Below are 26427 nucleotides of genomic sequence, written 5' to 3'. Positions count from 1 at the left end.
AACAATTTGCTTTTTTTTTTTTTTTAATTCTTACAATCAAACATGTTACTGCAGATCAGGTTTATCTAAAACAGCAAATTTACAGTAATGGTATGAATTGCAGTGTATGGGATGATACATAAGCGTCCACTGTGTTGGCTGATATGGAACTGAAATAACAAAAGCCATAAATATACAAGAGAACAGCTGGAGAATAGCTGTCCACTGCAGTGACCACTATGCATGAAAGGGTTCAAACAAATCATACCTTAAAAACAATTATCCAGATGCCATTAAATACATGTCTCTCCTGTTCACACTGGTACAAAGATCCTTTTCTAAGATAAGGGACACGTGACAGAGTCCTCTCTCTCTGAATAAATGCAACCAAAATTTCCGTTTAGACTAGCGATGGGAAACTCTGATGGTTCAAAGGAACCACATGATTCTGTATCACTCACCAACAGGATTCTGGTTGTACAAGTCGCATGAGTTACTTAGAATCATTTGAACCAGAATCACACCCAAAAGGATGAATCAGAATCAGAGGACTCACAGTGTAGCAGAGCCAATGACTAACTGAATATCTGCAGGTCTGAGTAGGGATTCACTCGACCAGCTCTCTCCAGTTTAGACCGTCAAACTCACAGATAAATGTGGTTCAATCAGTCCCTTTCCTCCCGATAAATCAACTCCTTTCTCTAATTTGTGAGACTTTTGGCAGCCTCTATAGGACTATGTGTTGTTATTAGGTTGTAAAAGCTGCAAGAGTTTTGTAGGTGATGATGATGTTGGTAGAACTCAGCTAATCTGAGTAAATGGACACACAGACCCATTTTGGGATTTTGGGTTAAAGATTCAAGTAGGGATTCACTCGACCATCTCCAGCTCAGACAGTTTTGGAAGATAAGAAATACCTCAAATAAACTTCTACACAAAGGAGGACAGTGGACCTCAGTTCATATTACTTTAAGTGGATCAATGGTATGAAAAGATCCTTTAAAAGTATCAACAGGTAAAATGTTGCATTGCATTTCCAGACATGAGGGTTGTTTTTACGGTAGATGTGTTAACCTAAATTGACTTTAAGAAAAGACCTTAACTCACTATTTGGCCAAATTCTATACTTAATTGTTAAATGTTGATCTGTTGAGTCAAATTCCTCTGGTTTTGCAAGAAAGCAAATACATATAATAATAAAAAATATTTTAATGATGACAGAAAAAATGGAAAACTTTGTTCTGCACATAAACTATTTCTAAGCCGTATAGTTTTTTCCTTTTTCTTATAAAACAAACCTCTGAATCACAGAAACAGATAACAGGACAAATAACAATTAAATAGAAATTGCAAACATTTTTGCACTCTTAGTTGAATTATTGTGTATTAAAAAAAATATGCAAAGTAGTTCTGTGTGGCTTGAAAATCCATTTTTCTTTCTTTTTTTTTTTTGCTTTGTTGAATTGTGAGACTGTTATGTGACTTATTGCTGTGCTCAATATACTGTATGTACATTTGGTGTAAAAAAAAAAAAGAAAAAAAAAGAAAAAGAAAAATACTATAAAACTTGAACTAAGCAAGAAAATATATATTTCCACTTTTGCATACTTCTACTTAAAACCTGCACAGGGTCTTTGCATCGAAAAGAATCCATCCAACAGTATCAGCACCCTCAACACACACATCTTTTTTTTTGCGGTTTTTCATACTGCTTACATATTTGGCAGCTTAGTTATGAAGGTCAAATTAACTGTTTGTTTACAGACACATTTGACAGTTCTAACTAATCACTTTATGCTTCCAGTAACATTTCCCAGTAGATAACATTGTCTATCTACAACACATGGTGTAGCTCTCTGACCTGAAGAACTGCAATTCCTGCTCAAGCAATTAACATTTATATACAGACAAATACATATCCAAATTAAATACATACATCTCAGGATTACATGTGACATTAAAAGCACTACACGAAAGCACAACTTCCTCTCGACTATAAACAATGTATAAGTGACTCATTCTAAATTAATCTATTCTTATTATATATGTGGTTTTACTCTCCTCATTGCAGGGGTGTGGCCACTGCAGTGTTTCAACATGTTAGTTTCCATCTGGAAGCATGTACATATGCTAGAAAAGAGTCACAAAAAAAACAGAAAAAAAAAACATACAGAATAAAGTTTGAACCCTTTATGATACTGAAGCTGCACATTTTAGTCCCATCTAGTCCTGAAATCAGATACGTTTCAGAAGACAGTCGTACCTCTGCGTCTTCATCGAGCTGTTCCACGTGTCCAGTACTCTTAGTCGATTATTTGAATGGACTTGAATGCTGCTATGGTATTGTCATTGATAAATTCTGATTTAGCGTATCCAAGCTGTGGATGAGAATGTTTTAAGACATCAATGAGTTAAAATTGTCATACAGAAGCAATCACACCAACACACACCTGACATTTCAAGAGGAAATCTACTGGGTTAGCAGTTTTAAACATCTGGAGATGAAGCGTACAGTGTACATGAAATGTGCTGCATAAGCATTTATCTGATCACATTGGAAGCATGTTGGATTATATGCCCATCCATTAATCACAGCTTTAGAGACAAAGCTTCATTCATGCTCTTTTTTCCGCTCGTGTCCGTCTCTTACTTTGTGTCTGACATACTGTATGCAGAGCACCACCCATTACAGACTAAGAACTGAAAACCAGTCAGCTAGGATTCCACTGTTTGTGTATCATTAAACTCTCTGGGTGGGGCAGAATTCAGAGGAGGAAAGAGAAAGTGACTGTGTCTGAAACAGAGCAGTAATAACAAACACCCATCCCACCCAGTTGGGCCCTCCCCCTGCTTGTGTAAGGACGTATGAGCATGTCCCAAAGTTGATTATGTTGCGTAACTACATGTTTTGTCTGCATCTAGTTGTATAAGATATTCAGACACTCATTACCTTTTTCACATGTCCTTGCAGATTCTTGTCATTCCACATGCTGTAGGCCAAAAGGGATGCTGCTTTGCTACCTTTGGGGTAAGAACTGGAGCAAAAGAGCAGATACCATTAAGGTACAGGTTAGAGATTATAACAGGCTAAGACTAACAGAAGTGAACACACACAATGTGGGTGAATCATGCAAGATCTATGAAGTGAAAAGAAAGAAAAGCACATTTAAACACATTAAAAGATTATTATTTTTTTTTATGATCACTTCAGAACACATGATAATACACTCAATTGACAACTAACACGTACAAATTGTACTGTCAGACTAATGCATGAGTGCAATTTAGTTATATTTGCCTACATGTCAGTTAACTGCACTCAGAGCTCTATTTACTAAATTCAACATTAACATTCAACATCTCTTTCTGTCTCATGTAATGTATCTAAACAAACAGCTACACAGAATCCCACTGTCTTCCACAATATTATGGTTGAGGCACAAATCTCAAAACTATGTCAGTATAAAACAAAATTATCCGTGTGGTTAGATAACACACAGGGTCAGATCCTCAAAAGGATTCCACAGCATTTGCGGTCATTAAATAAGTACAAATGAGTTTAAAAAAAATTATATTATACTATTATTACTACTTTTACTTTCTTTGTTTTATTCATTTATATTTAGACTTGTATGTTTTTGGTCTGTTATTTTTGAGTGTATTTAGCTGGTTTATTCCTTTAGGGGTGGGGGGGTGGTAAGAGTGCACAAAGGAGAATTGCAAAATGTAAGACCCAGTATCACTAAGTTTGTACTGTATCTGGATGATTTTCTTTTGTGAAATAAAAAGATAATAATAATTAAAAAAAAAAAAAACATATGCAATTCACAAAGCACCTGCATAGGGTGGAATTCAGTGGAAACTGCACTGCCACAGAAACGGCACCAATGTTGCCCCTTGTACCATTTGCATGGATGCAAATTAGGGAATATTTCTACATTTGACACAAAATCAGCCCCCTTCCAGGCAAATTAGCCTTGAAACAAAAATAATTCACAGAAAACCAGCGCTCAAATTGTTACACACAGTTTGGAAACTTTGGAAAGTTTGCTGTAAGCTGACGTTAACTGGTCACAAATTCACCTCTGATTCAGTGTCTCTCTCTGTATCTCCAACTCTTTTAGTATGCGAGGCTTGAATGATAATGAATTGATGTTTAATCATATCAAGCATTAAATCTCCAGACAAATACTGGATGAATGAGGTCATATGTGTGTAGTTTCAGAGTTTTGGTACTTAAATGTAAAAAGCACTTTATAAATATTTCTTTATTATCCCACACTTCCAGTGAAACAGTTGCAGAAAACATAACATTAACATTTAATAACAAACATCAGATGCTGAATGAGCTGCTGTTAGTGAAGTTACCACTGCTGTGCTTTGCATAAATGTGCACAAAACTGTCTGGTGTTTGGAGGCGCCATAAAACACATCCTATGACAACAAACAACATTATTTTAAGTGTCAGACATTAATCCAGTGTTTCTCAAACTGTGGGGTGGGAAGGCTTGCCGGGGGGGGGGGGCATGGGATCTCTCCTAGGTGTTTCTTTTGTTCTTGAGGTTAGAACATGTAACAGATGGAACTAATGTTTTAGCATTGGAGCACCCTGGACTCATTTTAGGGACGTGCAACAAACCAATCTACTGCCATGGTGATCTGTCACTAGACTAGACCAAGAGTTTAGGTTTGGAGAATGGACAAGGATTGGACTGGAAAAGAAAAATGTGCAATGTCTCTGTTTTTGCAGAGTTTATACAGTTTGCATGTTAATGCTCTGAGATGTGCAATGGAAACGAGCTAACTGCAGCCACTGATATTGGTCAAATGTTCATCTTTGTAACCAAAATGTGTTTGTTGTTCTAATAAAAACTAACTTTATTGTCAGAGTTGTAAGATAACTGCAGATTTCCTGTTTTTGTTTGGAAAAATATCATCTCAGTGAGCAGTCTTGTTGAGTTTATTTGTATTATTCAAGCAAAAATCTAAGTTTTTTTTAATTTGCACAACAAATTATTTAAGGAAACGCAAAAAGTACTGTTATAATATTGATGTTTCTTTCAATAAAAGTTATAATTGCACCACTGTTACAATGTTGTTGGGGTTGAGGGGGGCCTGGAGATTTTTCGTCGTCCAAAGGGGCCCCCGAAAAGGATTGAGAACCACTGCAATAATCAAACATGGAGTATGTTAATTGTACCTTATTTTAATGGACATTTCAGTAGACTGGTGTGTTGGCACCATGAATTACAACAGAACCATGAAGGTTATGACAGTGGAGAGCTCCGTGTGCACATCTCTACATATTGAGGACCCACAAAAATAGTTTTTGTCATTTTCATTATGAATCCATGAATGGCTGAAATGTGGAGAAACATCCAGAACATAAGAAACTCCATGCAAAACAAGGGCAAATTGTATCAGGTGAAAAACTTGTGTGTGAGCGAGTGCAAAAACCTTAGTGAATACATGTTAAAACCACAGCCAATTATGAGGATTAATGTTCTGCGCAATTAATGAATTTTTGTGGATACCACCCTAGAAGTTAAATAAAGACAGGATCCTATGGTATGAGGTGGCCTTAAAAACTTCCGTAGGCTATATTTTATTGCCGTCATTAGGTAAAAATTCTATAATAACCTTTCAGCATACTGTAAATCAAGTGCTCTGAAAGGACATTAATTATAGTATGCTGTATTTTATGGGGCATGAACATCTAATTGACAGCTATAATGACCAATTAACTTTTTTCCGTCATCAAGCAAGGCTTTTGATCACACAGATGATGAGATGCATGAATAAAACCTTACCTTTCTTCACTCAGATCAAGCAGTGATGTGACCAGTTCCTCATTCATCACCTTCTTGGCAGACTCAGTGTCCGCCAACATCAGACCCTTTAGTGTGTTACAAGCTGTTGCTATAGTTTCATCAGAGTTTCCCATTGCGCGGGGTCCAGAAGTGAAAATGCTGGCTAGTTCAGGTAACATCGGCTTTGCTTAAAGAGAAAACAGACAATAATGAAACAGAAACGATCCTTATTGTGAGTCATTTTTTCTCTCATTTCATACTTCTTCTTACCCATGGTGGGCTGCAACCAGGTGGTCCGAGTCAGGTTACCCAGCAGGGATACGGCAGCCTTCTGCAGATTCTGGTTAGAAGACTTTAATAAAGGGATGATCTGCTGCAGAACCCCTAACTTCTGAACCAGAATCTGGCTAATGGCATTGGACCCCTGGAACAAAACAGCACAACATACAGTATAGGAAGCAAATAAATGACCTCTATTGCTCTCTACTTCAGCAGTCTCTATTTGGTCCTGTGTTTTGATACTGAATGTAACAGAGCAGAATATTTGTCACTGCATGCATTAATGGCACCCAGTTTTTGTTTCCTTCTCTGTCTATTAATCTCTGCATCGCTGGAGACAACACTCCACCCTCTCTAACAAAGCCTGTAATTTATGTTGTTGTGTCATTAATCCCAACACCTCTCAGTCTCGGTTTTCATTAATTACCTCAGCCAAGAGTGTAATATGACCCCTCCCATTTGTCTGTCTGTCTGTCTGTCTATCAGTAGGATAACACAACATAAAGGGGAAGAGTGTGGTTTTGCTTCATTCACATCAATACAGTGTTTTATTATTATTCCATTCTAAAAAGCCTGAAACACCTATCACAGAACCAGGGGAATGATACTGCTATGAGTCAGAGAAGATTATGCAGTGACTGATAACAGCCAATCAAGCAGAGATCATCATGACCACAGTTTCTGGTCGTCTAGAGAACAACACAACACAAACTAAAACAGGTTCAGCAGTGTGTTAGCTGTATCCTAAAATAGAGGGATACTTTTACAATGCTAACAGTCATCTAAATCAAAAAGTAAGCTGACCAGTCTTACTGATTGCTGTCAATGATAATTTAAGAGTGGACCATTGGCGTATGCAGAATGGAAAGCCAGATAATTAGTGCCTTTGTGCTTACCAGGTTTCCACTTGCAGTGAGGTTCTGCAGAGCACCACAGCAGGCTTCAAGGGTGCCCTCTTTCTGCGCTGACCCCAGCAGTGTCAGGTAGGTCTGCATAATTTTGGGGTCGCTCAACCACTTCACACCTGATGGGGCAGTGTCCATCTTCTCATCAAGTGCAAACTGTAGAGTAATAGAGAGGAAGAGAGGAAGAGAGGAAGAGAGGACGTGGATTATAGGAACCTGAAGTGCTGGGCCTCTCAACAGTGGAGCATTTGAGTGATACGTACCGCCTTTTTAACCTTGCTGCTCTTGGGGCTGAAGCATCCAACTGTGGGGGTTTTCGTGGCTTTCTTACTGGTCTCTTCCTCTGGGTAGTACTTGGCGAAGCACTCATTGGCCTCAGCCTCCAGCTGGTACGTCAGATTATGGAGGATACACGCACAGTTCTCCACAGACTACAAAGAGGAGAGGAGAGCTTAGTAGGTACACGATTAATACAATATGATATCGTGTACAGTCAGAATTCAACTCCAACTGCACCTAGGATATATTTGGTTTCATTTTAACTACTGATATTTAACAAATACCAAGTGAATTATCAACTGCCATGCATTGGCAGTCTTCATTTCAACTGCTGGAGAAATATATTTATGATCGAACCTATTCATTCAGGAGAATCTATACATGCACACAGTTCGGCCAGGGGGTGCATGTGCGCAGTTCAGCAGGGGTGGGGTGCACGCATGTGTTTCGGTGGGTGGGTGTGTGGTGGTGGGGGGCAGGGTGCAGGACTCTGCCAGTTTCCACTCTACTCATAATTCTATGGGGGTACGGAGCAGTGAAGATTGTGCCGCTTGTGGAAGTGAAAATGAAACTTAATGCTCATTTACTTTTTCCCTACCTCCTGAAGCTTCACAAACTGTCATTTGTGGGGGCAGGACATTTGTCCTGACCTGTTATATATTATACATATGTATAATAAGTCTAATGCGATGGTGATTATTGTTTTGTATGAAATGTATGATGTGGCGGCAAGGATTTTCGGCAAAACCTTACCAGCAGAAACGCTGTTTGTAGCACCTGGGGGGTTCAAATTCAAACTTTTGGAAATGTTAGGGTCCCCAAATAGACAAATAAAGGTACCAAAGACTAATAAAAGTGGGTTGAGCAAAATATGACCCCTTGAAATTCCAACATTAGTATCATGATTGTGAAAGTAAAGAAGATGGCACGGCACATGATACCAGGGCTGCTAAAGCACTGATTTCTGCTGTTGATATTTCACATGATCTTGAGGTCAAATCTAAGTAAGACATGCATTGATTATATAAAGTGGGTGGGGTTTTGTTTCTTAATATCACTAATGCAGAGGAAACATGGCGTGTTTTGTATCAGTTACAGAACCTGGAAAAACACTTGGAAGTTTGAATGTCATTGAGTTGAAGATTTATTGAGGTTTTTTTTGGCATGAAGCCTCACGACTTCATATGAAAGTTAAACCCAGTCTTAACTTCTTCTTGAACTTCCTAGTAATTAGGTCATGTTATGTCACTCTTCCACATAATGGTCTCAGGAACAGGAACCCCATTGGTAAAAGTATGGACTGTAGTGGATTTGCTCTGGTAACGCCTTCTTCTGTCATTTAAATAAATTAACATGCTTGCTCTCTGTTCTCAGGAGTGATTCTTCTGTGTGTTGCTGTCACGATCATACAGGTGCAAATGGTTACAACATGGTTTGGTGTTAAATAACAACACAACTATCAGTGAATCCGCCTTAGTAAATCATGTGCAACTCATGTAAATACACTCCTCCCCAAAAATTGTGCTTTGAAATGGAAACTTGTACAAACTTCGGCAAAACAAGTTAAAGGGGAACTCCAAAACGTTTTCCGCAGATCAGTTTACTTACCCTTTAGCTGTATTTAGGGTTACACTATCTAAACCTGAAGTCGGGGTCTATGTAACTCTACAAGATAGTGTAACAAACAAAGGCTTAAACTTTGAAAAGATGCGGGCATTTACTATTCAGAAAGAGTCTATTGAAGAGATGCTATCAAGTGACCAGAGGGATCTCACATTTTCCTGTAATCTTTAATACAATGGTATATGACTTTCAGCTTAGTGTATGTGAAATACTATTTTGCAGGAGTCTTTTACTTTAAGATAAGCTGTTACAGGGTTGCAGAACAGGTAAAACATACAAAGATGCAAATACACATGGTGTGTGTAAATATAAAACACTAAAAAAAAAAAAAAGAAGAAGCAGGCAACTTTTAGTACAATTAGGTGGTGTCTAGACTTTCCTGAGCAGACATATAACACACACAACAGTCATGTCACCTATCATAGTCATTTCCTCCTGTTTGATTAAAAGATACCTGTGTAAACATAACACCACACCCAAAACTCCACAAATGAGAAGGTACACATACTACAAACAAGGGCTAAATATATAAATAACACGTATAAACACTCTGACTCAGCCTGCAGGATCCACCTATAAATACAGTATGTGTGTGTAATTTACTAAAGTGTGTGTGGACGGACATGCCTGTAGGTTCACGTATGCTTTCGAAGAGATATGTGTGTATGTGCACTTGTCTATACAAGTGCACTTAAGCATCCAACATGAACACATTAGAGTGAATTTAATATCACACATACTAAACCTATTGTAAATTAATTCAGGAAAAGTAAGTGAGAAAGTAAATAGACAATGACAAAATTGCTGAAAGTCTGAAAAATTTTAAATATCAATGTGTGGCCACCTTATTGTTAACATATGCTTCATTCATTATAAGACCACTGAAATTATCATCAGAATACTAAAATACTATAAGTTTTAGTTGAGAGGTTCAGAAAACTACCTTGTCATCTGGGTTTTCTTCTGCCACACAGGACTGAACGTAACTCATGATGGAGTCAATGAGGCCATTGCAGTTTCTCATAGCTTCCCTCTCCTTTTTCTGTGCAGAACTCAGGTTCCTGGAGATAATTTAACCACTGATTTAAATCAACAATGAAGTATGTTTAATTACAGACACAAAAATATGAGTGGCACAATAGGCTGTTAACATATCATCATAGTGACACAGTGGTTTAAAGAAGCTTTTTAAGATTAAAAAAAAAAGAAATATGGCTTTAGAGCATTAAAGCAAACACATTTTAACGTGAAAATCTACAAAAAAAAATTATCAGACTTAGCAAATAAAACAGTGGTAGACTTTTGTGAGCTTCCATTCGCTAATGTAGCCTCTAAAAGGCTCATCTGCTAAATACAAAGAGCCATCATAAATGCCCCACAATCCAGAGTAAAAAAAAGTGTCATAAAATATTTAACATATCACATATATGCAGGTCAATATTGATTTACACTTTATGGACAAAAACATTAGGATGTAGTCCACTTACAGCTTGTAGGATTTCCCATTCCCATTGATGTGAAATATGATCACAATGAAAATGTTTGTTGAGAGTTGAAGGTCATTACTTTTCTGATTATTTAGCGTTAGAGCATGACAAATACTTCAGAAATTTAGAGGTAGAACATTTAAAACAATTATAAAATTTCAGTGTTGAGCAAAATTAGGGAATCACTTTGTGAGCCCTAAAGTTAATTCCTAAAGTCTGATCTTATTTAACAGGTTTTATTGTCGTAACCTATTTTCTTTTATGGTGTTTTTAAGTATTTTCTTTTTCAATTGCAGCATTCTTATATAAGTATTTTATTTACTTTTAAACTTACTACTTTCTAAGTAACCTGAACTTGAGTATAATGTAATGATATTTATTGCAACAGAAAATTTGAATAATTTGAATTTGTCACTACTGTTTTGTACCCCAGCCCCCTGTTAACAATCAAACACCAGAATTCAATGTGTCCAAAGCCTTTTGTCTGTGTAGTGTATGCATATACTGCATATATTTGATCAGAAATCAGCTGTTATTAATTTTTATTGACATTTAATATTTTTACACTTACTGCATACATGTATGTATCTGTAAAATTTAGATAAATTTTTTGTTCTAAATGGCTTTTAAGGTGACTGCCAAGACAAATTCTTGTGTGCCTGTAACATACATTTGGCTGATAAAGTGATTCTGATTGAATTTATATAATATGGGTCAGTAATACGGACGCAGGCATTTAAGATGGTACATCTCTGCATTTATCAGAAGCCAGATGAAGAGCCTTGAAACATTACACATAAATAAAAACCTTCAACAGGAGCAAATTGGTATGTGAATGCATTTAGTTTCCTCAGTGTTTTCTGTAAGGACTTTGTGAGGTGATATTTCTGACATGTTTCTGTTTGATCACATTTACTTTGAAACGTTTGTCTTACCGCAAACACCCTGTAGCATTGTAGAACACATCAGGGTGTATGTTGTTGTTGGCAGTGTTGTCTGACCAGCAGGTGAACGGCACTACCACGTTGTCAGTCAGGGCAGGCAGTGCTGTCGCTATAAGCTCCTCCTTCAACTCATCAGCAGAAGACAGGTTCCACAGCAGGCCTATATAGCACAAAAAAAAAAAAAAAAATATATATATATATATTATGTACAAATTTCACTTACAAGTGTTCTTTTGGAATATGCTTGTTACTGAGACCTTGGATTACTGCCCACTGTGGATCACATCCACTCAACAGTGAGTTCCCATTCTAATCTCACACCCCTGTGGTTTCATTATATCCTACCTGTGATTTGTTTGTGGGTCTCAGTAGAAGTAGTCTCCTTCAGAAGCTGTAGGGCCTTAGCTATACCACCACAGTGCTGAACCTCGACCTTGTTATTCTGGTTTTTGAAGACCAGGTTCCTCAGGGCCCCAGCAGCAGCCTGGCAAACCCCAGGATTGGGGCTGCGCAGTAGGCCCACCAAAGGAGCAATACCGCCTCGTTCGAAAACCTGCAGTGGAAAAAAAAAATACATCTGATAAGTGTTAAACATGAAAGGTTTTAAGGTGTGGCAAAAGACTGACACTGAATTAAGTGATAATAAAAAGTAGACGCCAACTGAGATGATCCCCCAAGGCAGCACTGAAGGTGAGTTTCACCATTACACAATACAACACTCAAACAAAAGTCATCCGAACACAAACAGTACTGCGGTGCACATGTGTGGGTTTTAAAAGGCATGTCTCTACATTTCAGCATGTGGGTCTAACATCAGGATTCACCTTTTTTAACCTCTTCCAAATGGAACCAGAGCATTTAGAACTAAAGATCTCTGCAGGTAAATGCAGAAAAATATCTGAGTTACCATATTTCCTCCAACGGTGACTAAGGCCTTTATTTTTCACCTCCTCTACCTGAACTGGACAACGGAGCAATACCAAAACCCAACATTTCCTCTGACCATTTTAATGAACTGCATTTAATTAAAAGCCAACAACAAGTTCAGTGAAGAGGAACCATTTATTTAAGATGACCTATATAATGGTGTAAAATCTGCTATCTTGTGGTGTATGTACTCTACTACAAACTACAGAGATTAATATATATTAGGCAATATTACAGAACCTAAAAGTGTTAGAGTGCTGAAAATAGCATGGTTATATTGTTGTATTTATTAAATGAAACTCCTGAGACCAAACTATGAGTTTCACAACTTTATAAAATAAAGAAAAAGCTGCTGACTGCAAAGGACATTCATGGGTCTCAGTATTAAAACATTACATTACACTTAACTGTTATATGCATTATATTGTACACATTAGGCATTCATCTGCACAGCCTGTGTTTGGGAGCCGGCTTTTGTTTGCTCATCTTGACCAAACTGTCATTAGACCTACAGTAGCTTGTCATTTACTCCTGGTTTTTAATTCAGAAACTACAGAATTTTCATATTAGCATTTCATTTTCATATTTTAAAAAAATAAATAAAAGAAAGAATGATGAGTTATAAGTCTTTCAATGTTTATTTACGTTAACTTTTTTTTTTATTAATTAGTATCTGATCTTGACCTTGGTTTACAGTTTATATGTATGGCATCTGCCCTGACCTCCTCCTTTGCGCTCTCATCTTTGAAGGTGGCATGCTGGATGTAGGTAGCTCCACAATGCTGGAAATTTTCCTCAGGGTGAGACAGGTACTCGACGGCCTCCTTAAGGGTCAGGTCTGGTATGTTCAAAACACTGTTCACTCTACAGACAGCACCAGAGAAACAAAAGAGAGGGTCGGTGTAGAGATGCATTTATCTGATATGTCTATTTAAAAGCCAGGGTGCAAAGTTTACTCACGCTGATTGCTGCTCAATCTTTGTGGATTTCGTGACAACCACCTTGCTCTCACTGTTAGACTGGGCGGAGGGCGGCCGCATACGTGTCTGGCTGTTGGTCAGCTGACCGTTGCTCAGGGAGTATGTGTTTCTAGTTATTCGAGTGTGCTGGCTTTGGACAGACTGGTTTTGGCTTTGTCCTTTGGCTCTCTAAAAATGGACAATTAACAATAATCATAATTATTATAATGCACAGCATAATAATCCTTTACTGCATTACATAATACTTTTTAAAAAATTAAATTACTTTCTTCAATACAAAACTCTACATGAAAACAGTCAAGTGACTTCAGTGAAATTTCACATGAAAATAACCGATTACCATGGTAGGTGCAGGTGCAAGAGCAGGAGTAGGAGCAGCAGACAATGGAGGAGCCAGGGTAGGGTCACTGCGACTTGGTTTCAGCCCATTGGGACTCTGGGGCCAGTTGGAGGTGTTGACATTGTACTCCCATGCTGCTGAGCTGCTGGCATGTCTTCCTCCAATGGACTTAGTAGATAAAGTGCGACTCCTCTGACTCTTCTACAGAAAAACAAATGAAAAAGCAGGCAGAGCTTATCAATACCCCTGACATTCCTTCTCACAGATACCCAGCCGAGTCAGGGATTCATTTTGAATTTTAAATTCAAGATAACTGTAAACTACATTAAACTAAATTACTGTCCTTTTTGGGTAGTACAGTCAAACCAAAGCAAACATTTATCTGCCCAAGTCTTAACTTTCAATCCGATTGCACTTTGTCCACCCAACTGGATGAATAGTTTGAGAAATCGTTGGACAAATTTTCTGTGTTCAAATTTTCAAAAATTTGTAAAAATCAATGAATTTAAGAGAAACATACAAACATGACCTACAATAAGAATTCGGTCTGACTTTGCTGGTTGAGTCAAACTGAAACAAATCCCGCTGTCAGAAAAATCACAGCATGGCTATTTAGGTTGATTGTCATTGACAAAACTAAAGTAGGTAACCTACTTTACACAAGAACAGGTCACAAAGAACCCACCTGTAAACCAAGACAGAGGAATTTGACCCTGGACAAAACATGCATACTTCTCTGTTTCCTCAGGTAATAGTGAGCACTGCAAAACACACTAAACAATCCTCCTAACTGAGGTGACATAGTATCTGCTCTATGAGACCAAAACAAGCCGCTGTGTGAGCTCCTGGTGAAGCTGGCACAGTCGATCAGTTTTTCAAAGAGGAGCTTTGTGTGCACATCAGACCTGTCCACTGGTATTAACCATCCTGGTGTCACCAAACACTTAAATCTCATTTAACTGAGTATTCTTTTGTATTAAATTATTTGGTATTTACTTTCATGCTGTCTTTATATGTGCAGGCTTGTTTGTGTGTTCCAAGTCTAAGCTTTGCTACGAGGTAACTAAAAAACCTGGCATAACAAATACAGAACATGTCCAAGCAATGCTCTTAATGATTAGTCATTTTCAAAATTAAACCTCTGTTTGGTAAAGTCAGAATCTAGTCAGAATCTTTTAAAACTGGTTTAAAGGAAAAAAAAAAGAGACAATCTCATTGCTCTGGAATCAAACTGCTACTAACACTACATCCACATAAATATGTTTTCATAATGCATATCACATGATAACGGGAAGACGTTAAGCTAATGCACATGGGAATATGTCTGAAACTCCTAGGATAAGATTTCCTCATGACAAAAAGCATATTTTAAATGCACAATAGTTTCTAAAAGATACAACAAAAGAAGCATCTATTGTTCAAATCAGTATCTATATGTTGAATCTGATCTGATCGTTATCTTGTTTTCTGCTGGAATGGTTTCCAGGTCAAAGAATAATACATAGTGATTGATGAGACCCAAAAAGGGCAGCAAATGCATCAGTCGTCATCATAATTGTTTGTCCATATTACAGCACAACCTTATAGATTCTGAACTATATTCAGCAGTATTTCCAAATGTCTCTGTTACCTGGAGGTTAGTGTGGAAAAGTTAGTGTGGGCATCAATGAGAGCAAGGTTTTCGCTTTTACATCAACCAGAAACTACTGTAAGCATTCTCACAATTTATCTCTGAAGCCAAAATGCTGACATTTTTGCTTTATAATTTTTATAGAATAGGCAACAGGGAAAGATTCACACTCGAGTGCATGTAAGTGTAAAGTGAAACTAAATGCACTGTCCTTTGTCTGTGTACACATTGTCAGTCTGTGACAAACTGGAATGGTTGCTGAGTAACCAGCCTTATGCAAGGCAGCTGGATCAGTCAACAACAGGTCTGATAAGAACAAACAGCATGTTTACATTCAAACTGCTGCAAGCTCCATTATTATTCAATGTCAACAGGGCAAAAGGGAGCAGCAGCAAAGGGAAACAGCCCAGTCTGTCCCTGATTTCATAAATTATTCTTATTACATGAGGAGGATATGGTAATTAATGGAAATTATAGCATCAATAAGCACATTTAATTTAATACTGTGGTGACAGCCTGATGTTAATGCAACAGCAATCAAGGCATTTACCATAGGATTAATATTTGAAATAAATAAACTATGCATTTACATATGAGAGTGCAGAATGTGAATGTGAGAGCGAATGAATAATGGATCCATTGTACACGTTTTGAGTATGCGTTAATAGAAAAGTGCTATATAAATCAAATCCATAATCATTATTATTATTATTATTATTATTATTATTATTATTATTATTATTATTATTATTATGTGTGTTCAAACACTGATCAATCTCAACAACCAGAAGTACACTGTTGGCTATAAAGTTGGAATAATTGTATTTTCAGACACTTTCGTCTTTTTAATTCCTACTTCTACACATAAGTAATCACCTTTGACCAGGTGTAATGATTACACACTGAGTCCTAGTTACACTTTATCTACCTAAAATGAATCACATAGTCACATTCATTTCATGAGAAAAGGATCACATATTTTATTCCAACTTCATGAGCAACAGTGTATTTAGAGTGGTGGATAAACTTTAAATTATTGATGAAAAACTTAAATTATTAAAATTACTGTCAATGTTTATGGGATGGTGTGACTTCTAAGAACAGGGATACATGTTATGCCAATATATAACCATGGAATGATACTGTAGAAATATGTCATGCATCATCAAGATTTTTGCCTTTTCTTTTTTTATATGAAGTTAAATATGATACATTTTACACATGATTTGTATTTTGTAACCCAACTTTCAATGCATGTTTTACAAAGTTACTTTCTTCATACTCAGTAACACTGAGCATATCCAGTGATGTGAGTCGGAAAGAAATCATCACACTCCCGAGACATACCTCAACTTTCCGTCAGTAGGTCATGTCAACCCAACCCAGTACAAATGCAGATTCACCAACACACACATACACTCACACGAACCCACTGATGAAGCCAACATTACTCCTCTGTGAAATCTGGACTAGTCCGGTGTTACAAATGAGTTGAACTTACACTGACTCTTAGAGGCAAGACTAAAATTAAAAACGTCACTTTCACAAAACGAACATGCCTGTCTCTAAATGCTAAAGTCTGTTAACCCTTCATTTGTACTATAGCCTACACACACACTTAACAAGTTAATTAAAAGGAAAGATATTTGATGCATCCTTTTGAATACAATTAAAAGAAAAACAAAAGGGACTATAAGCTAAATAGGTCAGCATTTTGTGGAACTCAGGTTAATCACTCTGTCAGGAATGAAGACCTGTCAGTTATCCTGTTCCCTGGAAGACAATTTGACATGTCACAACAAGAAAAGCAGATCTATACATCAGCTCAACAAAGAATGGTGTTGGAATCACATTTAGCTGTTTCAGAGATATTAAACTGTCTTTACTCGCTCCCTTGTCACGATGATAATCAAAATTAACGTTCAATAATATCCCAAATTACATGCAGCCTTGAATACTACGTAATACTTTAGCAGTGTTCTGTGACTAACCCCACCCACCACATGAGTTTGAAATCACTACTACGTCAGAAAGCAGCTAAGATGGAGGTGGTCAGTGTTTGAATATGCAGGTGTGGATGCGAAAAAGGAGTAGTTCAGGGACATACGTATAAAAGAATATCACAAGACACTAATGCAGAGTCATATGAAGCTCTGGAAGGGTTTGTTTGAGTTTATGTACTGGTTTTACCACTAATGAAGGTCCGCCTAAAAATCACGTGTACATTATGTTTAGAATACTTTCCCTGCTTTTACCTGCTGTTATACAGTTTCTTCCTACAGAAAAATGAAGCCCTGAAGTGGTCTTCAACCTACCAGACTCACAAACAATTTAACCAGTCTAGACAGTGGTTTTTCAAGGCAAAATCACGGTTCAACTCACTGCAAAACAAATAAAGTTTGGCAGAGTCTGACTGAAGGGCAGACAGACTGAGCACCTGTGACTGGATTCACAACATATTCTGAAAGTACGACTCTAGCATGGTATGTCAGCATAAGGTAAGGTAAGGTAAGGTAAGGTAAGATAAGATAAGATAAGATAAGATAAGATAAGATAAGATAAGATATACTTTACTGATCCCCCAAGGGGGAAATTCAAGTGTGTCCATCAGCACAAGCCAGTATGCATTAATACAATAGAGAAAAATAAAGAGATAAAAAATGTAAAATATAAACAAGTTTGTTAAAGTGACAAAAAACTGCAATAATACTAATAAAGTAGCAAATGTGCAGTAGGTGACTTTATAATAGCATTGATTATCATCGATCACAAAGTGTCAACTTGAGCTGTTTTCATCTATGAAAAGCAGATTTTTACATTTTTGTCAGTTTTTAATGTGCATTATCGTGTTTAATTACTATGTCAAATGATTCTGTTTACAGCTCAAACAACATCTTGCACTATTTGCACAAATCCAAAAACACATCTGATTCGGACATGTGGAATAGGCTATTCAGAGCAATGCTATAATTGGAATAATAGTGGAGTATAAGTGTATGTAAATGCAACTAATGTATGAAAAAGTTACTTGATTTATTAATAAGTGCAAAGAGAAGTAGTGCCCTGATGTAGAAGAATAACAACTGTGACCATTACATGAGTAAACACTTACCGCTCGGCTTGACGCCACAGTGTTGTTGCGGATGAAGGTTCCATTTGACTTGAAGGGAGCAAACTTGAATGTTGCAGAATCCACAAAAACCTCTGAAGTTGGAGCTGTGCAAAAAAAGAGAAGAGACACTTGAGAACTGAAATAAACATTACAGAACTATAAGAGAGAAGAAGTACAGTAATATTAACCCATAAAGACGCATTGTTACTTTTTTGTCAGTTCCCATATGAAATTTTCTTGATATCTAACCTTTCTTAAGTGACTTATCACCATTTATTTATAACAATATCCTCTGTATTTTGTATTTTATCAGTATATATCAGGTATTTTCCAGTATTTAATTTACTGATCATGAAGATGTTCTTAAAAGCTCAGATAAAGTTGACAGTTATTATATCAGAAACAGAGAAAACTGCAGAAAAAGTGACTTTTTCAGTAAAATATATCATTAACTGAACATAAACCAAGCATTTCCATCCACTGTCATTGATCAAACTCTATGGTTTTACTGGTGAACCAATGTTGTAGAAGATAACAGTGTTTCCGCATTCACTACAGAGCCTCTGAATGTCCAAATGGGTCATATCTGATGACCATGAAAGGATGATAAACTGTATTTTACACCAATTATTTACATGTATTGATAAGATCAGTGGATCAACAGGTATTAAATATTTTAAATCAGAAGATGGTTTTGCTCAGTGATGAATGTTTGGGTCTTTATGGGTTAATGATGGTAACGCATCTGAGAGTTTTGTCTTGAATTACTGAATTGCAAAAAGCTATGACATAATATTTTTTGCTTGTTTTTCTGAAAAAAAACAAGCCTTCTGTCACGGCCTCAACCTGCATGACACTGTGATTGGCTGGAGGTCCAAACTCATTGCCTAAAGGTCCAGAAATGAGCACACAAAAACAAACAATAATAAGAAAATACAGGCAGAAGGCAGCGTCTCTGCACCACACACCTTTAGTGTATCACAAATGATGACTGACAGGAATTATCACAGTATGAATCTGTACATTACATCAAGGTTATTATCATTAACAAAAACTAATGAAATGGCAAAAACTAGAATTAAAAAACATTTTTGTTAACTGAAATAAATAAAAACCATAATTAAAGAAAAAAAATTATCACTAACTGAAACTGTATTGTGTGCTTACAAAACTAACTAAAACGTATAAAAATTATAGATAAAATTCCCTTCGTTTTCGTCTTTGTCAATGTCGAATTGACATGAAATCGATTTATTTCGCTCAAGCAATTTTAGCTGGCAGTACCATACAGCACTTCACAGTTCACTTGTCATTTAGAGTCGGCTTCTCGTCCTCACTCTACCTGCAACATGGAAACTACAGTTGGGAGTCCTGCATAGGATTTAAAGATATGGAAGATAAATGATATGAAAAAACTAAAAGTAATACTAAAACTAAGAATTTATAAAAAAAAAAAAAAAAAAAGAAAACTAATAAAAACTAGCAAACCTGCTCTAAAAACTAATTACAACTAACTGAATTAGAGAAAAAATTTCAAAACTAAATAAAACTAAACTATAAAGAAAAATCCAAAACTATTATAACCTTGCATTAGGGCTGTGCAATTAATCAAAATTCAATTACGATTTCAATTATTACACGCAACGATTACAAAAATTATGCAATCAAGAAAAAACGATTATTAATTTTGAGTTGTTTTAATTCACGCAAGCTACCATGAGCTGCTCTGCCTCGCCCCCCTCTAAGCTACTGCTGCCAGCTAGCTAGCAGGTCCACCCCAGGAGGAAAGTTGTACCTAGCGGTCTGGAAAAACGGCAGGAGAATCACAGCAGAAGTGCTTGGTAAACAAAAAAGGCAAGTCAAATTCAATTGTATGGAATCACTTTGGGTTTGATGAAGAAGACGAAGAGCAAAAACACATCACGTGCAAAAAGTGTTTCGTAGTTGTGTCTGCACCAACCGGTAACACAACAAACCTTTTTAACCATCTAAAGTTTGACCACCGCCACCTTTATCATAATCTTATGAAAAACTAAAACACATAAAAACAACTTCGTCCGCAATGCAATCTTCAGTTTCCGAATCTCTTTATGCTGCAACTCCCGTATTAACCTAACCCTAACCCGTATAACCCTAACATACGTATTCTAGATGGCTGATGTATACAGAAGGCCTTAACTGAAACCTCACGGCACGCCACTGAATTTACTATGGTTTCATACTACATTGAACATACTTGAATTTACAATTTGCACTTTACGTGAGCTTTTTTTTTTTTTTAATTGCTACAGTTCTATGGCAAGTCTATAGCAGTTTAATTACAGTGCACTATTTATTTACAAAAGGAAACATACTTGAATTTACAGTACACTTACTTGCATTCAAAGATTTTTTTGTTTCGTACAAAAGTGAACATACTTTGTTTTAGTGGTTAAAAGCTTTATTTATGTTTAAAGAGTATATTTTACATTGTTTTGCAAGAAAAAAATAAACAACTTTAAGGTTAACAAATAATTGTTTTTAATAATCATGATTTCAATTATTGCTAAAATAATCGTGATTTTTTTTTTTTTTCTATAATCGAGCAGCCCTACCTTGCATTGCATTTTACAAAAGTCGCAGGCCATCAATAGATCTGTTGTTTTAGCAATTTCTAATGACCACACCTATGCAGCTCTTAGTGTCTGCAGATACAACCAGGATATACAGAAGATATGTGCAGCATTTACAACAAAAAAAAAAAAAAAACAGCTTCTAAAAACCAGTGTCAAATATTCATTGCGACCTCGCTTTGGACTTGACATGTCTTTCATTTCATCAAACACTATGAGACTTAGTGCTTTAATCCTCTCATGTTTTACACCAGGTTTCTTTCAACACATGTCAAATCTTTCCTATTGTTTAGGTTATTTTCATTATGGGAACGCAGGTCACAATAAACACTGACTTCAGCCTATAGAGGCCTTTTAGTTCCATTTTTTCTGCATGTTTTTAATACAGTGCACACATTTTCTGTACTTTCTGGTACGCGCACTTCTTGATTATAACTGTTGCAGTGGTATGTATTAACCTAATGATCAGCCAATACGGTCATATGAAGTCATAAATTACCCTAAAACAATATGATTCTCTAGTTATTTGGAGTTTCAAAGTTTTTTTTAACCTGATTAATATTATTAAACTGAAAATGTGTGCCAGATCCATCAGGTATGACATCATGTCACTCAGTCAGCCAGCCTTCGCATGTATCCAGCTACATGTCAGCACCTTGGTCTGTCTGTCTTGTAGGCTGATTCATTAAAACATGATATATGGTGGGTGACTCATTTGTGATGGATGACTGCCAAGTTGCCAAAAGTGGTGGAGTGACTTTGCCATTGTCATAACAGCGTAATTGTCAGTTTGAAGTGTGCGATTTGGTGACACTGTATGTATTGCGTGACAGTACAGAAACATCCATAATTCACATAATGCTCTGAAGGGGAGAAGGATTCTGACCAGAAAAAATAAGACAAGACAAAAATCGTACTGAAAACAGAGGCTATTATTGTTGGTATGAACCCATTACTGACCCAAAAAGTAAACTGCAAAATTTGCTGTGAACCAACTACCACAACAGAGTCAAACACATGCAAGAGTCATGCCTAACAGTATGTACGGAATCAAATTTAAAGCCTGCATTTATTTTGGTTGCAACTTTAGTTAAAGGAGTGATATTTTGCTTTTTTAAATGGAATTATGCATTTTAAAACATGTCCCTGTGGTCTACATAAACCGCAAATGCTACGCTTGGGCCTGAATTCTTCATTAATTCAACTCCACAGGTCCATCTTCAACCCTATTTCTGACTAATGACACCAGAAAGGTCATTTTGGCACTGGCCCTTTAAATGCACATGAGCAACTTCACGCCCCACCCACTCCAAGATGTTGACTGTGCTGCTCTGTCCTGTTCAACCAACAACTGAACATTTTAGGCAATCGGCTCAAAGTTTGGACATATTTTCTGTATGGACTACAACCGCTGCTGCTGACAAACAATTATAGCATACTCGGAGAAAAGTTAATCGAAGTCTTGACCTTATATGTGCAAATGTTGTGATGTAATAAGTTATTGACGCAACAAATTAAGCAGGAATTAAAACGGGTTGTAGAAATCTGCTTGATTTTTGCCAAAATGAATATAAAGATAACTTTGCAGCACCTGGAGGGTTAAAATTCAAACTTTTTGCACTATTAGGGTCCAAATACACAAATAAATGTACCAAAGACTAATAAAAATGGATTTAGCAAAATATGACCCCTTTAAGAAAGGTTTGGATATTTTCAGGACTGTGCAATATATCAAATTATCTCAAATAATCAAGGTATTGCTTCTGAACATCATGAAAAATCCCTAAATTAATGAAAATCAAGATTATTCTCCTGGAGACCATTCTTGCACAACAAAATATTCCAAGCGTAACCTGTTTGCTTCCTGTGATATATTAGTTGTGATTTATTTTCTTCGGTTGTATATGAAATATAGTTGTAATAAAGAAAGACCATAGTTCACTCATGGTTTGTGTATAGTTCATGTAGCCAGAAGACACTTTCTAAAAATCATGAAATGCCCATAAGATTGAAAAAAAAAAAAGAAACGAAACAGATTAAATGCTTTTAGCCAAATCACCCCGTTCTATTTAAAATCCATATAAATTTCAAGAGGATTCTAATAAAAAAAATTAAATATGAGCAGTTACTTTATCTTCCTTTTTCTTTTATCTTATTATTTCATTACAGAAATATAGCACAATATTTATTGTTACTAGGATGTAAAATGTCACAGCCTATGCATTTGGACCAGACATACAACAATATATGAGACACTGAGTCTGTTGAATCAAACTCAGCAAATCCTGTTGGGAATAGGCTATAGGAGCTTTCTTTCTTGACATTAAAGCTTCAAATGCAACTGTTTATTCTTTTTTTTAATGGAAAATACTTGGACTGTACCAAACTGAGAACGGTGTCAGCCTAATCCACTTTAGGTTGAATGTAAAGGTTTGTTCCGGAATTTTTTCCTGTCTGGCAAATACAAACTCCACTGGCAAGTTTCAGTGATGATTTTGACTAAATTAAATGTTACATTAGAAGGAAGTGCTTGTATCTACAGTTGGAGCAGGACAACTGTGGATTTAAACATATTTCTACAGCAGCTTAAAATGAACTTCCTCTTCAGTGGCATCCAATGTTAAGGTGCATTACTGTCACTTTCTATGTTTCAGTGTGGACCAGAATGAATAAAAAGGCTAACTAACACTGACTCTAACAAATCCATTTCATGAATTTTTGCAGCCACAATCAAGAGCAAATTGATTTAGTGACAATCTGCACTATAAGTACAGATGCCACTAAATATGACACACTGAATCTGAAGTAAGCAGCAGAAAATAAATGAGAAATACTATTTAGAGCATCAGCATTGTAAGTTACATTAAATGTTATGTCTTCACGCATACAACACACATCACGGGCTCATAGACAGAACATATTCAGCTAAAATCACTAGATATTACCCATGTATTGATGCAAGAGTGTGGTCATATTACAACAGTGAAGAATGAAGTTACTAAAAGACTATCATGTCCACAAAATGAGTCCAGAAAGGTTCAATTCAACTAAATCTCTTTGCCTCACACTCATACACAATACTTTTAGCATTACATACATAGGCTTTGAAAAACAGCCCTCATGCCTGGCAGGGTAACTCAATATATATGTCTTTTCATGTCTACAGAAACCAAACAGAAGTCATAAATAATCAAGACTTCAGCTGGAAATTTTCCCAGAGTAATGCACTAAACTAATATCAGTAATTACCGCCTTTTATGCTACTGAAAGTTAATGAAATGGCCTCTTTTTATAAACTTAGAACATTCTTTCTTCTATCTATGACACATGAATTGTGTAAAGCTTGTTGTTTCACCCACATCTTTTCCACATCAACTACATGATCTGAAGTGTACATGTGCATCTTCACATCATCATATTATGCAACCCTATGCTTATGCTAACCCTAACCCTAAGTTATTACTTAGTGTACTTTCATACTTATTTAACCCATAAAGACCCAATGTGACCATTGCGGTAGTTTCCAAATGATTTTTTTCTCTTTCTTAAGTGATTTATCACCATTTCTAAAAATATTATCCCCTGCATTTTGCTAATTTTCAGTCAAAATCAAGTATTTTCCTGAATTGATTATACTGATTATGTAGATGTTCATAAAAGCTCAGATTAAAGTTGAGGGTTTGAGAAAACTGAAGGAAATCTGTCCTTTTCAGCAAATATATCATTAACTGGACATAAAAAAGTATCTCCATCCACCGTCATTTATCCAACTCTATGGAATTTACTGGTGAATCAATGTTGTGGAAGATGACAGTGTTTCCACGGTAACTACGGAGCCTCTTAACGTCCAAATGGGTCATATCTGATGACCATGAAAAGATGACAAACTGCATTTTACACCAGTTATTTACATGGATTGATATAATTAGTGGATCAACAAGTATTGAACAGTTTAGATCAGTAGATGCTTTTGGTTGAAGGTGGCTGTTTGGGTCTTTATGGATTAAAAGCAGAAAGAGAGAAGTCTACAGAGAGAAATCAGACAAAATATAAGCTGAATTTTCTAGGTTTAAATATTGGGTAATGATGAAATTGTTCTTTCAGATGAATAAGTCCTGAATTAAGTGTTTGCTGCTTAGTTGTGGAGTAGTTTCTAACTCATTCCAATATGCTTATTTTTTTTATGCAAATTTATTTGGCTGCATGTCCCACATACAGGTTTTTTGGGAGAGAAATAATACTGATTTCATGCGAACAAACTTACAACGTGCCACAGGTGTACTTATCAGCTGCACCACAACATTTCACAATCACTTTAAGTGGTGAAAGTGTCAGGTACAACAGCCTGCAGATAGCTGACTGACACACACGTATACTGCTGTTCCTATACTGACACAAACAACCATAACAACTTAGTATTAAGTAATAAACCCATTTCACAACCTAAAAATAATTTCTCAATTTACTACTTAACTTACTCCGCCTCTGGCAAATATTAGGGTTGTTTGTCAAAAGCTGAAATATAATTTTCAAGATGTGTGAGTGTGTGATAGATTTTATAGCCCACAAGCTGCATTCCACACTCAAAAATGCAAATCAGCCTGACAGGACAGGCTGTCTCGGATCTGCTCCTAATGGTGTTGTTTATCAGATTTCAACAAACACATAACTCATAACTTTGACAACATTCTGTGCTAAGGTTTCCAAGAAATTTCTCATTAAAAGTCAGACGTCATCGTTAATATCAACACCCTGTTCCTGCGATTTACTTTTGGCATCTCCTCCATAACCTGACTGAATCGGCGCACCTTTAGGCAAACTACAAGAATGTTTCCTTAATTTTACCCCCACGAATAAGACAGAAGTTTTAGTTTGTGTTGATAGTTCCACAGGTTTAGCACGTAACATGCACTTCTACCAAACAAAAGCAGTGAAGACACAACGTAAATCCTACCAGATATTTAATAATTATGAAAGAATGTTGCTGCGCGTTAAAGTTAAAATTGAGAACTCACTGCGCTTTTACGCACGGCACCTTCTGAGTATGATAAATGTTTGAAATAACTTGGCCATACTTGTTGGAGATGGAGACGTGGAGTCGCTTTTCAGTTGTTTAGACTTGCCCCTCTTGATGGACTTCACTTGATTCAGCACGCGCGCCTGTCCCGAGCTCAGCGCGTTGTCAGAAGGCAGCGCGAGCGACGTGTCCTCCGCGGTGCTGATGGTCATGGCCGATTTCAGCGGCACCGGAGCCATCATCTTCCCTGCTCGTGCCCTTCCCTTCAACGGATAGATGGAACCTCTTTCCAAAAACACGACGAAGAAGCCTGGGTCGAGTCAAACGGACGCAGCCGATGTGCCGAGTATGCAGATAGGCTGAAAGTTCCCACAGTGCAGGACTCCACCCACTGCGCCGCGCCCCGGAGAGGTGTGTCCTCCCAGGTGCAGAGGGAGGGGAGGGGCCTGGAGCCTGGGGCCACACCCACAGCACAAGGAGGGGCCAAGTCAGCAGGAACTCCG

General features: G+C 36.9%; 1 protein-coding gene across 1 annotated transcript; it reads right to left on the bottom strand.

Annotated features, from left to right (window-relative positions):
• Positions 1–1353: 1353 nt before the first annotated feature.
• Positions 1354–26275, bottom strand: pkp1a (plakophilin 1a). The gene is made up of 14 exons (XM_030139901.1): positions 25983–26275; positions 18296–18399; positions 13554–13754; positions 13194–13381; positions 12956–13097; positions 11652–11859; positions 11298–11466; positions 9819–9936; positions 7237–7404; positions 6965–7129; positions 6060–6213; positions 5790–5976; positions 2930–3014; positions 1354–2357 (listed from the first exon to the last, which is right to left on the bottom strand). Exons 1-14 carry the CDS (start codon positions 26164–26166, stop codon positions 2283–2285), a joined length of 2148 nt encoding a protein of 715 aa, XP_029995761.1. The 5' UTR covers positions 26167–26275; the 3' UTR covers positions 1354–2282.
• Positions 26276–26427: the final 152 nt, after the last annotated feature.

The sequence above is a fragment of the Sphaeramia orbicularis genome, chromosome 7 (genome assembly GCF_902148855.1).
Source record: "Sphaeramia orbicularis chromosome 7, fSphaOr1.1, whole genome shotgun sequence".
Taxonomy (NCBI): domain Eukaryota; kingdom Metazoa; phylum Chordata; class Actinopteri; order Kurtiformes; family Apogonidae; genus Sphaeramia; species Sphaeramia orbicularis.
This window is presented reverse-complemented; position numbering and strand designations above follow the sequence as displayed.

What these genes read in the sequence shown, in the direction of transcription:
- pkp1a (XM_030139901.1), bottom strand. Translation starts at nt 26,166, where the DNA reads ATGATGGCTCCGGTGCCGCTGAAATCGGCCATGACCATCAGCACCGCG. An exon ending in ATGAGAGCGCAAAGGAGGAG is followed by an intron (nt 11,860 to 12,955) that starts GTCAGGGCAGAT and finishes TTTCCACTGCAG; the next exon opens with GTTTTCGAACGAGGCGGTAT. An exon ending in TCACTGCAAGTGGAAACCTG is followed by an intron (nt 6,214 to 6,964) that starts GTAAGCACAAAG and finishes GTTTTGTTCCAG; the next exon opens with GGGTCCAATGCCATTAGCCA.